The sequence below is a fragment of the Tyto alba genome, unplaced genomic scaffold, assembly GCF_018691265.1.
Source record: "Tyto alba isolate M040663 unplaced genomic scaffold, T.alba_DEE_v4.0 Super-Scaffold_20, whole genome shotgun sequence".
Lineage (NCBI taxonomy): Eukaryota > Metazoa > Chordata > Aves > Strigiformes > Tytonidae > Tyto > Tyto alba.
This window is the reverse complement of record NW_024881283.1, coordinates 8,574,636-8,592,873: the sequence shown is the minus strand read 5'-3', so window position 1 is coordinate 8,592,873 and position 18,238 is coordinate 8,574,636. Positions and strand designations below refer to the sequence as shown.

At 44.9% G+C, this 18,238-nt stretch overlaps 1 protein-coding gene across 1 annotated transcript; it reads right to left on the bottom strand.

The window, feature by feature from the left end:
- Positions 1-2,051: 2,051 nt before the first annotated feature.
- HDAC1 (histone deacetylase 1) lies at positions 2,052-18,216 on the bottom strand. The gene is made up of 15 exons (XM_042793639.1): positions 18,106-18,216; positions 13,866-13,978; positions 13,297-13,414; positions 10,102-10,176; positions 8,774-8,912; positions 8,004-8,145; positions 6,729-6,821; positions 6,306-6,414; positions 6,043-6,183; positions 5,463-5,571; positions 5,227-5,357; positions 4,322-4,468; positions 4,140-4,188; positions 3,684-3,756; positions 2,052-2,372 (listed from the first exon to the last, which is right to left on the bottom strand). Exons 1-14 carry the CDS (start codon positions 18,152-18,154, stop codon positions 3,729-3,731), a joined length of 1,443 nt encoding a protein of 480 aa, XP_042649573.1. The 5' UTR covers positions 18,155-18,216; the 3' UTR covers positions 2,052-2,372; positions 3,684-3,728.
- Between the last annotated feature and the right edge of the window lie 22 nt (positions 18,217-18,238).

The window sequence follows — 18,238 nt, the reverse complement described above, 5'->3', positions numbered from 1 at the left end:
GTCCTTCTTGTCCTGGATGCCAGACAAGGGCTGGGGACGATAGCAGTTGCTTATTTAGTTCAACAGCTGCTGCATTTAATCACTCCAGCCCTGGCTCTGCTCTCAGTTAATTGACTTGCAGCAGATGTAGAGCTACAGCCACAAAGGACTTTCTCACACAAGCCTCTTGCTGCTACCTTAAGATCACTGTTCAGCTGGCTGCTCAGTACCTGTTTTCTTGGAGATCTAACCCATTTTTTTTCCCTGGGGGGGGTGGGGGGTGGGGAAAGAAAGCCCTTTCAGAAAGCCCTTTTATCCTCATAAGGAGAGGCCCAGGAGTGCTACTGGATAAAACTCTTATTTCAAGCTTGGTTTCTTTAATTTTAAATGCTTTTTTTTTTTTTTTTTTAGTGGCTTTAGAACAGTAATAGCTCCTCTTTCCTGAGAAGTCATGCTAGAGCACAAGAACTGTGCACTGGGAGCAAAGACTTACTTCCAAAGAGAAAATGAAGGCACAATGGGTGCCTCCACTGTTTCTCCTGTCATCCGCACAGGGATGGAGGTGATTATTTTTTTTTTTTTTTTCTCCTGGGATGGGCGTGCAGCAGAAGGAAGGAGCGCTGCTCCTCTCCAGCAGCTCTGAGCTTGAAGGCTACAGCCTCCCTAAGAGGCACAGCCCCACCATTTACTGGCCTGCTCCTAATTCCCCTCTAATCACCTGCCCCTGCCGTTTTGGCTGGCAAAGAAGATGGAGAAAAGGGAGGACCATTGTTTGGCACCACCCTGGCAAGGCAGGGCCTGGGGCAAGGACCAGCATTGCTCTTCTGTAGCCCCTGAGGTAGGTGGGAAGGGCCCAAACTCTCAGTTTTACGCAGCAATAGCGGGAAGCTGAAGCAAGTGCCCGGCTTCCAGCTACAGCAGAGTATTGATCCCTATTCATTTGAGGGGGGCAAAAAAAAAAAAAAAAAAAAAATTTGAATTGTAGGCATGGTGTTCTGCAAATTATTTCTAAGATTGCTTGTGGTCTGTCATGTGAGACACAGCTGCATTGTGCCCAGGCGGGCTCCGGGGCTCGGCGCGGCAGCCATTTTAAGAAACACTGGAGGAGAGGAGCACTGCAGTTGCACGTCGGCACGCGTGATCTGGCAGGGGTAACTTGAACTGTACAGTTGTTTTTGTTCCAGAAGGAGAGGATTCCAATTGTCTGCTACGGTGAAAAGGCTAACCGAGTTTCCTAGAGTATTACTGCAGCAATGAAAGTCAACTGTGCCATGCAATGCCTTTTTTTTTTTTTTTTTTTTTAACTACATAAACAGCAGATTTAGCTTATGAACCTTTTGTGTCCATTTCAGGTGTGATCACCACTCAGTTGCAGAATTAACCTGCTCCTAATTAAAGAAATTTTTTTTTCATTTGAATACCAGATAAAAACCACTTAAGTTAATCCAAAAGATACTCCCTTCCCATAATTTATTATTCCTTTTCTAGATTAGCATTGCTTTCAGAGTATCAGCTGCATGAAGTACTGTAACTCCAAACAAACCACAAACCCCATTAGCATCAGCAATGCTGCTGGATGAGAACCCAGCTGTAATTTAGGAAAGAGACACAAAAACCTCCCCAGTGACTGACCCTTCAGGGAAAAGTTGTGAGCAAACAAAACCCGTGGTATTTTGACTTATCTTTTCTGAAGAGAAGGGTCAGGAGGAGAATTTCAAGGCTATTTTATAACACAGGGAAAAAGGAGGAGAAAAAAAAATAATAAACGTCTATACATGAAACTAAAGGAAACTAAAGCAATGTTCCACATGAAGTGATCTGGTGGATGGCATTTAAACCACCACCTCTAGCCCTCTTCCTGAAAGATGAGGGAAAGTAATCGTGCCTCATCTCACCTTTCTTTCCAAAGCCTTATTACAGCTGTCACGTTTTGTTGCTGGGCCCTACATTACATCATGATCATGACCAACCTACTGCACCATTTTCCAGCAAGGGCTCTGAAAACAAACTGAACTCCCATTCCAACCGCATGTTTCTTCCCAGCAGAAAGCAGTACAAACTCACACCAACCATAGAAATGTACCAGTTTTATTACAAAGATTCTCAAAATTCAAAATAAAAGCATCTTTAAAAAACCACAATATATTTCCCCCCCCAGACACAAAGATACACTGATCTCTCTCGCTTCACATACAAACACTGAAGAGCAGGAGTGACACATCACTCAGATTCAAAGAGACTAAAAAACTCACGGTGGAAAAGGGAAAATAAGTACTTAAAAAAATAAAACATTTAAAAAATAACCTGTGTTAAGTTAGCAGCATTATTAGAGTTGAAACCATCAGCAGCGCTCCGTGGGAGGTACAGATCCTCTTATGGACAGAGGAATCCCCCTGAGAAAGGAGAGCAGCGAGTCAAAACCGCCTGCAAAACTTCTGCAAAGCATTTCACCAAAAGCTCATCTAATGATCAGCTGTACAAAAGCAGATGCAAAAGAAAGGCCAGTTCTGGTCACAAAAGACCTTTGGGTGTGAGATAATGCGTGGGAGTAGGAAAAGAAATAGTTATAAAAATGTAGAGAGCCCCATCTGCTGTTCCCTTATAAAGATAACAGCTCAGGCGGCTGATAAAATGGTTCTCCATATTTACTGGCCTTGAAAGCAAGAGAGAGGAAAGGTTCAGTTTGAAAACCTTTGTAACTTCACTTCAGAGGAGTTTTTCAGTGAGCAACACACACGGACAAGAGGTTTCAGCCAGGCTCTGTTCACTCTGGCCTTTAGATGAGTTTGGGAATTTGCAGTGGTTTCAGCCTAGGACACAGATCGCTACTGAAAAGGAACATTACAGCACGTGTAGCTGAGGGCAGAACAAGCAGGAACAGCAAAGCAGGCGGCCAAATGGGCAGTAACTCACTTCCCCCCTCAAAGAGGGGCGTAGGTATAGAAAAAAAGGTATAAAAACTTCATCCTTTCTCTTATTTGAGATGCATAATGCTGCCACGCTAACTGGATCTGCAAGATCTTGGAAAATGTTAACCACCGCATTAGGGTGATTTTCATTTTGAATTTTCCAGATCTGCACCTGCAGGGCTCTTGGGCTGATTCACTAAAGCGCTTTTCAGATTGCTTCTAAGCTGCTTCATCTCTTTCCACAAGTTTGCTGCAGGGAGGTAGCCAACTCTATTCAAGAACTGCACTATTTGACCCTGAGAAGCGGCACCAGCTTGCAGTTACTTGCCATGGTGGAATCAAACCGAAGACCAAAGGAATAGTCAGTCTCTCACAGGCTTCATTTGGGAACTCATATTCTCCCACCAAAAATTAAAAGGAAAAGAAAAAAAAAAAAGAAAAAAAAAGAAATATTCATGGCCATCTTTCCACCTAACCTGAAACGCAGATACTACTTCTACTTAAATTATTCTTTTCCAAGGGTGGTTATTTCAGAGGAGAGAGTAAAGAAAGGAAGTGATTTTTTTAAAGACACACTAAGGAAGCAGTGGAAGGCAAGAGTGAAACTTCCCAGTCACCAAATCTGGGCAGTGCAGGTCTGTCTACTCCGCAGAATCCTCCCTATCTGCTCCCAGCGGAGTGCAGCAAGGAATAATTTACAGTTCTCAAGTCATTTATATATTTATATAGAAATATATACAGAAACATATATAAAATATAAATCCTGTGGAATGGGAGGCAACCAGAGAAGCTAACCTACGACAACTACGCACTGACAGGTACTGTCCAGCTGCAGCCATCTTAGGTGGACTTTGTCTCTTCCTTCACCCTGTGGAAGCAAGCAGTGAAGGATTTGGTTTAAACAGGCAACTCGGGCTGTGTGCAAGCTTCAATAACAAGTCAAAGTTGCAACCTTAAAAATGCTGCTTATGTGGCCCATCTTCCTCTGAAACTTGTAACATGTTACGGAATGAAGGCACAGTATTTTTAAGCCCTTTTCACTGAAGGCTCTCCCAGTGCTTTATCAGGTGTGCTGTTCTACACGTGCAAACTTCTACCCATAAAGAGCCCGTGACAAAACCATTCAAACTACCACGGCTCTCCTCCAACCCCTCAAGTTGTGCAACATCCCTCTGGGGGTGTAGGTAGATGCACAAGGAAATGCAGGCACAGCCATCTAATCGCCATGCCAGGGCAGGGGACAGGGCTCACCCTTTCGGTTCTGCTTTCTCCTCTTTTGCTTTTTCCTCTTCTTTCTCATCTAGGGGAAGAAACAAACAAACAAACAAACAAACAAAGATAAAAAAATACAAACAGTAGTGCAGTAGGAAAGTACATGCCAGGCAAAGTTCCACAGAGCCGGGAGGGCTTCTAGTCCTAGCTCTCATGCTTACCTTTCTTCTCCTCTTCCTCTTTTTCCTCCTCTGTTTTCACACGCTTAGCTTTCTTAAAGTTTGCAACATTTTTGCGCCCTCCTTCCCCTTCATCTTCAGAGTCAGAGAATTCTTCATCACAGGATATTCTCTTATCAGAATTGCGGACTGAGGGTGAAGAGGACAAGAGGTTGTTTCAGCAGATTTAGAAGTCAGGAGACACCAAGCACTAACGTCTCCAAGTACATCTACACGCTGAAATGAACTAACAAGCCTACGTATGTCAGAATTAGGCCACGATAAAAACACTTTATCTTTCTACCTGCCATATCTTTTCACTCATCACTCCTAACTGCTCATGCCTAAGATCCAAGATCACATGTACGACTTGGATTAGGTACAGTGTGATGTCTAGACTTGACAGCATAAGCAGGTTAACCAACCTCACACTGAGAAAATCTGTCTGCCAGATCTAAAGGCCATCAGCCAATCTGGATATAAACTAGCATTTTCACTGTCGAAGGCAACTTCTGGGATCAAGCCTGACAGTCTTCCAGAAAGTATTCTGTCATAGCACCTACATCACAGGAACTGTTTAAATTCTCACATTAAAGCCTAGGTTCTCCCATTATGGAAATCATCTGGCAAAAGTGCCAGTGCTCCAAGGGAAAAGAAATCCATCAGCCCCGCAGTGCTTAGCATCATTGCTTTATCTTACAAAATCAATCAGAAAGGTGGGAACAGATTCAAACTGAAGGACTGCAGAATCAAGATATATCTAAATCATATATCCTCCTCTCTTTATTAAGGTTTAGAGCCTGCACGCTTCTCCAGCTAGCTGATCCTGTTCAGCTTTGGCACCCACAGGCTCTGAAGAGTACGCTTCCCGGCCAGGCAACGCAACTATGCCAGAGACAAGCACGTACTTGAAACGCGTTTCTCAGGATCTTCTTCCTCTTCGTCTCCACTGTCTTCCTGAACAGCATCTTCAGGAATTGGCTGCATCTGGACGCCAGGGGCATGAGGCAGCATGCGCAGATTTTCAAAGAGACGTTGCCTAGAGCCAGCCAGGATAGGAACACCTCCGTCAGCAAGATGCCACCCGCCGCCGTGAAGCCCCCATTAGGAGGTGTCAGTCTCGCAGAGAGGAACAAACACTTACTTGATCTTCTCGAGATACTCATTGGTATTCTGGTTAGTCATGTTCGAGGGACTGATGTGGAGCTTAAAGTCGGGTCCAAAGTACTCAAAATAGTCATTATATGGAAGTTCTGCAGGCAAGTTAAAAAGGAATAAACACCAAATTACCACTGGGCCAGTAATGAAACATCACAAACATATTGTACTTCAGTGCTACATAAAAGCACAACTGCATTTAGCGAGGTGCAGGAGCTGAAGCTCTCATAGTCCAAATTCAGATCAAAACAGACAACAGTGCAGTCAAAGCTTACTTGGCAGTTAAACACTATCAGTGCACACAGAAGTTTTCAGCAGAAGGTCGTCTCATTTCACTAAGTCGGCAAGGGTACCTTTTGCTGGAGGGGAGAGCTACAGGACTAGAATGCAAACAAGAACAGCTACTGCAAATCAGGGCATCCAAAAGCTCTTCCACAGTAATAAGCAAGAGCTAATGAAACATCTTAGGGTTGCTACCTCTCCTACAAAAATATCATTTCCCTGAGCTCTGTTTCTAGTGTGTCATGGTCCCTTCGTCTTGCTTCAAAGGCTCCAGGGAGAATTACCATTGGGAATTTCAGTGTCCAAAGCCACAGCAGTCTCATAGGTCCAGCACCTAGCCACATTGCGGATTGTATAGCCACCTCCTCCCAGCATCAGCATAGGCAAATTGAAACTTTTTACAAACTCCACACACTTGGCATGACCTGCAGCAAAAGCAGTGGGGGAAAAGGTCACAGCTTCATGGCATAAGAAGAACACACTTTGCAATGAGATCTAATTATATCAGTTATGCCAGTTCGACGCAGGCACTGTACGGTACTCTTACCTTTGATGGTCAGATTAAAACAACCCAGCCTGTCCCCTGACAGAGAATCTGACCCGCACTGCAAGACAACTGCGCTAGGCTGGAACGTCTCCATTACTTTAGATATTACCTAAACAAGAAACCCGTTGTTACACACTCTCCACAGGACAGTGTCACAGCAACACAGTAACGGCCATGTCAGCAAGTGACTTGAAGACACCCCCAGTGTTCCCACAGCTGCTGACTCCCCTATATCAGTAACACTGAGGCTCTCACAAAGAGAAGCTTACTGACGACAGGCTGCAATTGTTAGGGAGAAATACAGCCCCTGAAGAATTTTATCGCAGAAGACTGAATCAATCTCCCCAAAGAACAGCTCCATGAGCCACACAGTGACAAAGTATGATCCACAAAGAGTCACTCAGCAAAGACGCCTTCACGTACCGGCTTGAATATTGCTTCATAGGACTCATCATCAATTCCATCCCGGAGGGGGTAGTTGACAGCGTAGTACTTGCCTTTGCCTGCACCAATATCCTATCAGAGTGAAAGACAGGAGAGACCACAAGTCACCAGAGAACCAACTGCAACACAGAAACTGCGCTCCAAATTAGGAGGGGAAGTCTGGGATTCCATGTGAATGTAATGCTGGGCTCTCACAAATACTGGCCTGGCAGACGGCAGCAAGAGTCAGTCGACTCCAACAGCAGCTTATTTGACATAAGTGGGTGCATTTGGCCCTCAGTGTTCAAATTAGAAAAATCTACTACTGCATGTTGTTCTGAGCACACAGGCTCTTGTTTTTCCGGCAAAAGCCACTCTCTTATACAGCAATAAAACTGGCAGCCAAAATTCTAGTTCCAAACCTGTACACTGCAGAGATGCACAGCCCAAAATACCAGTTTGGGCTGACTGCGCAGTTTTGTAACTGAAGGAATCTATTTTTACTTTAAAATAATATATATATATTTACATTTACATTATCTCTCTCATACCCAAGTATTTTATTAAAAATAATTATTTAGTTTATGGTACAGAGTGGCTGCACCAGGAAAAAATGCTGTAGCTGCATGCAAGTTCACATCACTAGCATCATACTGGGCAGGGCTGAAAAAATACAACTCACAAGTGGAAGACAAGAGAATGTAGATCAAAAAATGTAATTCAACCAAAAAGCACATAAAAAAAAGAACCTTTCACCCCTCAGAAAGGCATTCTGGCAATGTCAGAAGTCACAAAGTGAACCACACCTGTATCTAACCTGAAAGAGTGCCACGGGTAACACCGATTCATCCACCTGCAGAACTGACTCACAGGAGGAAATGCCAACAAGATAAACCAACGCAGACAGTATTACTCCCTCGTAAACTTTCACCCGAAACCTTGTGTGACCAAGCTTAATTTGCACGTAGCTACAGATGACCAACATGCCACCTTCAGAGTCACTTTTCTGAGCATAATCCCACCAGAAGGCCGCTAAGACACTGATATCAAAGCCTTGGGTTTATTACTGTACAGATCATGATTGCAGGAACAAAGCACCCATGCTAAGAGCCAAGCCAGCTGCCTCACATATACACCTTTGCCCTCAGAAAAGGGACACCACTTGGAGAGCAGGAAAACCCAGGGCAGCAGCGATTTTAGTTAAATTAGTACGACAGCAAACAGATGAAAGAGACCAAATTTCAGGATAATTTCCTGCTATGCCTTCATTCTCACCCGTAGGTCCCCCGTTCCTGGGAAGTACTCTCCATACTTATGAAAGGACACGGTCATGACCCGATCTGTGGTATAAAAGGCTTCTTCCACACCATCTCCATGGTGAATATCAATGTCAATATACAGCACTCTCTGGTGATACCTAGGATCAGAAAGGAGTCAAAATACTGCATTTCTTCAGAGCAGAAACTGCCTTCCCCAGCAGAGCAAACACGAGGAGAGCGAGGAACTTGGTGCTAATCCCCAGGCTGCACAGACACCTGACAGCTCTCTCTAGGCAGCCCATATGCAAAATTGCTGCGGAGAACGGCCTCGTGCCTTGGTCAGCAGTGGAACAGAACCACAGGGGAAAATAAAAGCGGCTTCTGTTGCTGCAACTGATCTTTGAAGGCAGACTCAACTCAGTTTACTCAGATTCAGCCAACAAACTGCATTTTTATGTCCAAGCCTCCCATTGAGGTTTGCCTTGAGCCAAAAGCTGTCACAAATTACAGCTGTGCCCCCTTTTCCAGTGTGGGTGGTAGAGAGGAGGGCCTAAGAGCAACCACACAATGCTCCAAGCCTTCTGCCTCATTGTATAGTGCCACCATTAGACATTACAATTCAGGAGAGAGGGTACCACATCCCAAAAGACAGCTGATTAAGCCCTCCTGGGAAAAAACAGATTAAAAAAAAGCAACAAAAACAGAAGACTGGGAAGAAAGTGCTAAGGAGTCAGAGGAAATGCAGCAGAACAGACAAACAGAAGGGGTAAATATTACTGCCCATACTTTAGGAGCTCCAAGATAGCCAAGACAATATCGTTGACATAACAGAAGCCAGAAGCCTCTGACTTCTTAGCGTGGTGGAGGCCTCCTGCCCAGTTCACAGCAATATCTGTCTGTTGCTTGTTCAGCTTCACAGCACTGGCTGTTGGGAGAAGAATTACAAAATATTAGCAAGAGAGCAAAGGCCTCATGACAGAGACTGAGGGGTAAAGCACTAGTCCCTTCTGATCACATCACTGCTTACGTGTACATTTGGGTACTTTACAAAGCACAAGCCCAAGGGTTCAACACTGGATGTCTCAACAAACTAAAGGCAAGGGAAGAGAAATACAGGCTCTGTTTTGTCTGCACACACTTTTCACCGCTTCCCACTTTTGCCTCAGAGCATAAAATCTGCACAAACAAGTCCACAGCATTCTAGCTGGGGTCACAGTTGAAGACAGTCTAGATTTCTCAGTGACCTGAACAAAAGATTTTAATGAAAGGTTTTATCCAACACACATTTAGGTCATCCACTGAATATGCATTTAGGCAAAGGAAGTTTTCTTTCCCCAGCCCCTTCATAAACTGTCTGCAAATTTTGCAAGTCTCCCAGGATCAAAACAAATGATATATTCTGTGGAATCTACAGCCATTGGACCAGAGAGCATAGAGCTACTTCAAAAAGTGCTGCAGTCAGTACTTGTATGTACTGCTGAACCACGTTACAGGAAATAAAGGCTTCTAGATGTCATTGTGGGAGTAGCAGCCACAAAGCTTTACCACCTATGCACAGTAACACAGTTTCGCAATACCAATCTTTCTGCAACAAAGTATTTAAAAATAGTGAAAGCATTTTAAATGTTCTAGCTTTCCGGGAGCCTACTGAAACCTTTCAGGTTCTATTTCGCCTCATGTCCGGAGACAGTGGCTTTTTGTTAAAAACAACAGATAAAGTAACCCTTTTCTTTCCTTTCCAGCTTATGCCTGCCCAGAGCAAGGTTTTTACAACTTTTTTTTCTGTAAAGCTCATGTTGATTTTTTTTATTAAGCCCCTGTTGCTGTTGTGGTTTTAACTCTTATCTCTGGCAATGTTGTTATACTACTTACTTCACTGAATAGGTGAGACTGTAACCCAGACTAGTGAAGATATGCTTAACAAATGCAGAGGGATCTGTCAATATGCATGGCTTAAACTCTCAACATGGGAAGAAATATGGATCTAATTATTAAGGAAACCAGAAATAGGTTCACAAGGCTTCCCACCACCACCTACAACAATTTATTTCCTAGAGAGAACTACATTACACACATCTGCTTAAAATAAAAAAGCACATGACTTGTGAGCTTACCAACTGAGCCTCCAGCAGAGAGCTGACAAAATTCAAACAACCCATCAAACACAGGACAGTCTTCCCCAACATTAACTTGAAAAGAATACAAAAGAGTTTGTAAGACAAAACTACACATAAATGGCAAAGCTTATACCACCACTCCGATTTTAAAAGCTACCCGGAGAAGCGATCAAGAGTTTTAAACAACAAAATACCACGCACAAATAATAAAACATTAACGTAATCAACCTGAGGATTGCCTGATGAGGCAGAAAGGTTGTTGCTGTGGGGAAGATGCTCCTGACTTGTAAGAAAACAGGAAAGCAGGTCCCAGGAGCTCCGGCGAGAGCAGCACGCCATCTGCTGGGGTGCGCTACGAGGGATCCTGAAACCAGTCAATCACGTCGGAAAATGAGTGGGCAGAGAGGAGATGCTATCAGCAAGAGCTGTGTAATACCGATACACGTCCTCAGCAGCAGCTCACGGGGCGCTCGCTCAGGCGCCACATTTACAGTATTCTGCTCTGCTCCAGCAGCACATACTGGTCACCACAGGCACACGCAGGCTGTGCAAGATGGGGGGCCAGCACCCTTTGCTAGCCCACATGGGGCAAGCTGCAGCCCTGCTGCCCGGGCATCGTGCCTTCTGGGGGGAAAAGTGCTGTTTCTGACTACAGAGCTGACGCTGAGCTCCATTACACAACCTCACAGCGAGTGGGAAAGGTTTTTGCTCCTGTTTCCTGCTGTATTGCTGACAAGGAGTTGAGAAAGCAAACAGTGCCAGTGCTGCAGGAGAAAGTGGGGAGATGGTAGAAAGTGGTGTGTACTGGATGAGAAGTTTACATCCACATTTGTTTTGTTACACTTTGCACGTCCCTTTCATTTCACACTGGAAAGTCAGTTTTTAAGTTCTCAGCAGTACTATAGTTTCAGCTTGAATAAACTTGTACTGTAAATAGTTCCAGGATTAAAACCAAAAACAGTAGCAACAGACTTGCATTGAATCTAGATTTTGCAAGATTTACTTTTATAAACAAACAAACAAATCTGTATTTTTGTAACAACATCTGTAGAATGTTTACTTCTGTGCTTAATGCGAAAGGCACAAACAGCAGTTCTTGCAGCATCAGAAACTCATCAGTGCACAGTCTCCACAAAGATTGTGTGATAAGGGAGTCTGAATGGTCCCAGTTAGGGACGGGGATCTCTGAAAAGGACAATACCCATCAGGAGACCCAGAAGGAAGCAATTGTTCCTGCTTTCCAATTGTTTCGGTGGGGCACGGCAACTAGCAGTGTTTGAATAATTAACTTACAGAGGTGGTTGGAAGCTTTCCCTGTTAAACGAGGAGAATTTAAGTCATCAGTTTCTGCATGCTTCCCATTACAACAAATTAAACTTCTTGCCCTTTAAGTTACAGAATAGTCCTCAGGCAGGCAACATGGCATTAGCAGAACGAAATTAGAGACTGCTCATTACCTTTACTGCCCCTCAGAACTTTGTGGGCAGCACTGACAGTATTTGAGGGCATCCCTCTGCTATACCTGGCAAAGACAGAAGCTGCTGTGTAAACAGAAGCCAGCTGGGCTTTTTCCCACCAGGAAATTCAAAGCAGCCAAGACTACTACTAAGGAGGGATATTAATAACAGGGGTCAATCACTTGACTATAAGCATAAAGCTCTGGTGGAAGATGAGAGGCACAGATGCTCCTTCTTCCTTGCAGGGGGTGCGTGAGGAGCTTCATATCTGGGAGAGCGCAGAGAGCCCGGCGTTAAATGTGGAACCATCCTTAGAGAAACCAAGGCCGCTATCCTCTGCTCGACAGGAAAGCTGAAGCACCAAACAGGCTACAGAGACCTGCCACTGCACTTGGGAGCGGTGACCTTGCCTCCTATGTCCCTAATCTCTGTTCTGAGCCTCCTGGGCTAGTTCTCTAGCTACACAGAGGCTACTGTTTGGCAGGTCTCGTTGAAGAGAAGCTCTGTCCTCCTCATGTTTAAGATGAATTTTCATATTTTGCCTCCTTCAGGTAAAAATAGTTCTGTGGAAGTACAGTACACAAAATGTTGACTGCAGAGAAAACAGAGTGGGTGTTTATGAGCTGTATGTGTTTCAGAGGTAAACAGTTTGTGTAAATATGTACTTTGGTACGTGCCATTTGGTATATTAAGGTATACAGGAAGTCTTTCAATGTATATTACTTGTGAACCATACTACCCTTTCATCTTACGTGCTTGTGCCTTAATAACTGTGCCCTTCAGCTCATACCAGATTTCCAAGTGCCTCTACTTCAGACTTGAGACCCACATTTCTTCTAAATTGGAGATTACACTTCATGTAAATGAACCCCATGGGCTAACAACTTCTTTCTGCTCTTGAGGACTGCAATGTCCAAGACCAAAATACTGTTTAAATGAACCCTGAGCCTTCCCCACTGTTTGTTTATGCTTGCTAGAAATCTAGTTTGCCACAGTCATTGCCAAAGAACATCAGCTCAGACTAGCAGAGAGACCAAAAAAGGGTTTCTGTAAAATTAAAGTCACTATTAAAGACCTATTGCATGGACTGGAGAGGTTAGATCAAGAGATTAGCTCACAAAATAAATCATTCTAGCACAAAGTGGACAAGTATGCATCGCAAGTCTCCCCCACTTCCAAACTGCCATTGCCCTGAAAACCCTTCAGAATTACTGCACATTTTGGACATAATTGATGAATTGGAGGTGGTTTTGTTTGTTTTAAATTACATAACCCTTTCCCACCTCAATAAGCAACAACACAAAATACATGCAGCTCATAAGTGGAGTAGTTCAGTCATCTCTGAACCAGGAAGGCAATTTAGAAGTTTCAATCAAAACACAAGATCAATAAAAGACAGACAGGTCAAAGGGTTTTCCTCAGCTCCTTTGGCATATTGGCTTGAGAGAGGGACCCATTTTTCAAGTGCTTGATTTACCAGAAAAATAATAAAATAAAATAAAATAAAATAAAATAAAATAAAATAAAATAAAATAAAATAAAATAAAATAAAATAAAATAAAATAAAATAAAATAAAATAAAATAAAATAAAATAAAATAAAATAATCAGGAGAAAGACAGTTTCCCATGATTCCTCCTACTTTTTTTATCACAAACCTCAAAAGCTGGCCTATGATACCCAGAACCACAAATTTTAGCATGGGCAGGAACTACAGCACTATAGTAATAGCTTACATCTTTGCATCTGCTTGCTGTACTCTGACATGTTATCTGGGCGAATAGATCTCAGAAATTTTATGTAGTCATCGCTGTGGTACTTGGTCATTTCTTCTGCATTTGCCTTGTGAGGGCGCTGCAAGGACAAGAAAAGAGCAAGGCTTGTTTTGAAACACATATCTCCCCCTAATTTCCATTTCCAATCTCAGATTTACTCCCAGGAACAGCAAAACACTCAAAACAGCAGCATTAAACAAGAGAAACTTATTTTCAAAGGCAACAATGCCACTACCAGAGACTGCCATGTGTTATGCATGTAGACAAAGAAAATATTGAAGTTACAGGTGGAAAAGCCATTTTCCAGCCTGCAAAGCTTATCTGAAGCAAAGATCATCCCACTACAAGCAATCAGAAGAAAACAGAAACGCATCAGCACAACCGTTTTGGTTTTGTTTCTTTCTTCCTTTCCTCTTTGGCTCGTCAACAGACAACTTAAAATTCTGAAGTAACAAAATTAAAACCTGACACATAAACTAAGATCTTTCATATATATATATATTTATTTTCACAAACAGCCCTATACTTACATATATCTCCATCTTCCTGTAGAGGCCATAGTTCAGCAGTAGGTTGTGGGTCATCCGGATCCTGTGGGGTTTCATCGGATGTCCTTGGCCATAATAGTAGTTTCCAACATCACCTGGGAGCAGAAAGAATTTTGTTACTGCAGAGAAAACTATGAATTCATGCAAACAGAGTCACAGCTGAGCCACAAGAGCCACCAGGTCATCTCTGAGTTTATTTGTCCTTCAGCAGTGCATCTGTTCACAGGGGATAGGGTCTCCCACCTTCCTTGCACTGTTATCTCCACGGATTCAGAAAAGTTTATCCTATACTCAAGTAAGACAGTTGGAAATTAGGGCATGGTAACACAAGGAATTTTTTAATGACAGTACTGGGGAAGGCAATCCAGGTAGAGTCTGAACAACTAACATCACAGTGCACAAGTTAGGAAGAGGGAGCTCCAGGTTCCTTGGGCAAGGGGAGCTTTGGGCACCACATCTGTGTGTCCTCACTCAGCATATGACAGCTCTCCAGTGTCCTCTCCAGGCAGTTCAGGTCCACTATGAGAGCTCACAGCTTTCACCGAGAAATGCAACTGTGCTCTGAGCAGAAACCCGCATGCCAAGAGACCTGCCAGTTTAATCCCGGTTCAGACCATGACTCATCAGACAGAGCACGTAGCCTCTTTGCCTCAGTTTCTTGCTATTTACCTAACAGAAATGACATAGAAAGCAGCTAATTCTGTCAACAAGCAGCTGTAGTTTTACAGCCCCTCAATCATTTTCACAGTTTATTATTGCTTGAAATCCTTCAGAGGAACCCCAGTCCCTGAGAACCGCACACTCCCGCAGATGCACTTGACGAGCTATCCTATGGGCACTGGCGTTAATGAAATTACCTTCCTGCAAATATATCCCACAGGTCATCTCCCCATGCAATTTTCTCCTCCCTAGCAAAAGCTGAGCTTATACTGCACTCTCCCACGGTAGGCACTGCTAACTGGGTTTTTTTTCCCCTCCTCTCCCAGGGTACTTATTTTCATTAAACTTACAGAAATTTAACTTTCAGATTTCAGACTCCTGCCTGATTTGGCTGCGAGAGGCACAGACTCAAAAGTTGCCAAGAGCAGGAAATGTGCAGTCAGTCACACGCAGCAGCAGCATCGCACAAGCCTCATTTTCTTGGGAAACCAGATTAAGTTGTTCATGTAGTTGTACAACTCCTGATCAGTTTAGGAAGCAGGAGACGCAATCCAGTCTGGCTGGTGACTCAGTCGGGAGTATTAATATTTCATCACCAATCTTAACATTCAGGAGAAACTGCTACTTCCTCACAGTATGCAGCTGTAGTTTTTCCCCCTGTGGATGTGCCTCTATTTTCAGTCAAACTAGATGCAAACATTGCAAATCCCACGCCCAAATAATTCTGCTGCTGTAGTTTACCTGTACATGGCACCATAATGAAATGGGGTCTTCTTTGCACAAAGGTATTTTACTGGGACAACTACCCCTATAGCAGAATCAGGTTAAATCAAGCTTTGGGGAACTCAGTAAGAGATGCTTAAGACCCTACCTAGAAAATACAAGCACAGAACTACACAAAGCTTGGAAAAATCATCATCACCATCTTCACCTCAGGCTGTCAGTGAAATGCCCTGGGCAAACCCTGACTTCCAGAGCCTGTTCATGTTCAATCTGCTAAACACATCCCACCACGAGTCCTGCAGAACAGCAGATGAGCTTGTCTGCTCGTGGACGTCAGTGCAGAATAAGTGAGTGAACTTAACAGATACCTCTTCCTGTCTGGTAGGGTTAAGCAAGCCCTACATGGGGAGCTAATAAAGGAGAAGTTACTGTTCAAGTTCAAACCCCCACACACACCCACAGCACCACTCTGGATTTCCATGAAGGACCCTTACAAAACCCAATTACCTTTTCCCAAACCTCTGCATCCCACTTAGACCATTCCCTGCAGCTCAGGTTCCTTCTCCAGCACAGGATACTCTCCCATCATCTGAAATGTGTGGCTCAAGGAAGAGACCCGAACACCATCTGAAACAGCACCCAGGGACATCCCCTCAGGGAATTACTGCACTAGATTGAGCTGCTCTAACCTCCCTGCATGGAAAATGAAAGACCCTAACAAACTGGCCTCCCACAACTGCAGATTATGCCTTCCCTGACAATAAAAGCACACTTTCACCCTAAGACACACTGTGGATGTTTGACAGCCGCTCGTAAAAGCAGTGGAATAAGGCACTGAAACCTCACCACGGACTAAATTAGTGAGGGCAGCTACAGACAAGAGTGTATAACTCTAACTTCACGTAGTTACCATGCAATAAAGACTAGAAGGATAGCACCTCTGCTTAGTATTTTCAAACAAACTGACTGGTTATTTCCTATTTAAGACATCACGTGCCTTTAAAGATTATAGCCTGTTCACAAACTGACAAGCGTCTTTCTGAACATGTTGTTTTCCAAGGACAGGGATAACTTTGGACACAGAGACCATTTTTTCCAACATCCAGGTTGCGTGCAGACGTATGGCATTTTGGCACTTCCCACAAGCACTTTAAGTTTAAACCTGGCATTTTAGGGCCCAGAGCTCCAGCCACCCCCTTGGATTTTGATATGATGGGTGTTGCACAGAGATCAGTTGTGTGGTGAAATCAGGCTCAGTTTCGCTGCACCCAGAGCTCTAATCCAGACTCCTCCTCGCCCTGCCCTCCCGAAGACACCGGCTGAGTCAGAGACCCCGCAGGACTGTCATTACAGGCTGCAAACCTACTGCTTAGATTTACTTTTCTAGTGAAATAAAAGCCCTCACTATACGCCTGACACATACAGCAATTTAAAAGAGCCCACTTTACTGCTTGAACACTGAGCACATCCACTCATCGGGAAAAAGTAGCAAAAAAAAGTTTTTATTTGATTTCACAGACTAAAAACCGCGATGAAACAGAGAATTGCACAACACCTTTCACAGAGAGTGATCACAGACGCTGTTAAAAATGAGGTTTTAATGAGTCTATTAAAAAACTTGGTGCACATCACGAAGGCAGTGAGTTGCCCCTCCAAAGGGGAGGCAGTTGTGAACACACAGAGGTGACGTGACTGTGATTTCTCTCACAGACTATGGGGTAGAAGCAGAGAAGACACACAAGATACTCTGCTTGGGATCTGGCCAGCTCTAACACCCCGTTACTTCCCTATCCCAATGGGATGATTATATAGCCCCAAAGCTGTGCTTCCCCAACCTCGTAACAGAAAAAGAAAAGAAAGGCAGTCTACAATTCAGCCAAGATCAGAGCCAGAACTAAACAATGCTCCTAGACACAGGAACTCCCTACAAACAACCATGCAGTCAGTCTGGCTCCTAACACCTTCGGGTTTGTCCCTTGCTTGACAGCAACGCCACTGACCCAGACGGGAGCTTCAGGAGTGCCTCTTCCTCCCAACATGGCTCAAGGAGGCTTTATCTCCCTGCAATCCATCCTGTCCCCCAGCACCTCCCCGACTGCTCCCCATCCTCCCAGAAATCTTCTTCAACATCTCAGCATGGCTCCCAAAGCCTCTCTCAGCCTCGTGACCCTCTTCCCATCCTGGACCCTTCACAACCCTTCCCCACCTCCAAAGTCCCTAGCTCTCCATATCTCCCCATCCTATTCTACCCTCCATCTCCCTCCAGTACCACTCCCCCATCTTTCCCCCCACTCTTCCCTTTCTCCCCTCCAGTGCTCCCCCATATCCTTCCTACGCCCTCCAATATCCCTCCAGCCCTACTGCAGTCCCCACATAATCCTGCACCCACCCACAGCCTGATCCCCGTGTCCCCATTGCTCCCTGCCCCCCGGTGCAGCCCCCAGTCCTCCCTTGTCCCTCAGTCCCTCCAGCCCCCCCAGGACCTTCACTGACCCCCATTACCCCTCTCACCACCCTCAGGGCAGCCCCCAGCCTCACCACATTTCCCAGTGACCCCCAACTACCCTCAGCCCCCACCACAGAGCAGCCCCCAGCCCCCACGTCCCCCAATGACCCCTCATTACCCTCCCCCAGCCACCCCCCCACTCCAGTGACCCTCATCACCCCGCCACAGCGCAGACCCCGTTAACCCCTTCCAGTGCCTCCCCTTACCCTCCTCAAACCCCCCTCCCCCGCCAGTACCGCCTCCCCTCCCCCCTCCCCGGTACCCCCCTCCCAGGTCCTCCCCCGCCCCAGCGATCCCCGTGACCGCCCCCGTCGGTGCCCCACAGCCCCTCACCGTCGTAGTAGTAGCAGACTTTCCGCTTGGTCCCCTGCGTCAGCGCCATTTTCCTGCCTCCCCACAGCGACAGACCCTACCGCCACCCCGCGCAACGCAACCCAACCCAACCCAACCCAACCCGGCCCGGCCC

Bases quoted from the DNA above. Each gene is read 5' to 3' on its own strand.
- HDAC1 (XM_042793639.1), bottom strand. From the start codon at position 18,154: ATGGCGCTGACGCAGGGGACCAAGCGGAAAGTCTGCTACTACTACGAC. The intron at 6,822-8,003 runs GTGAGAATGAAG...TCACTCTGATAG, and splicing joins CAGGAACGGGGGACCTACGG to GATATTGGTGCAGGCAAAGG. The intron at 5,358-5,462 runs GTAAGTGTTTGT...GGCTGGCTCTAG, and splicing joins GAGTATCTCGAGAAGATCAA to GCAACGTCTCTTTGAAAATC.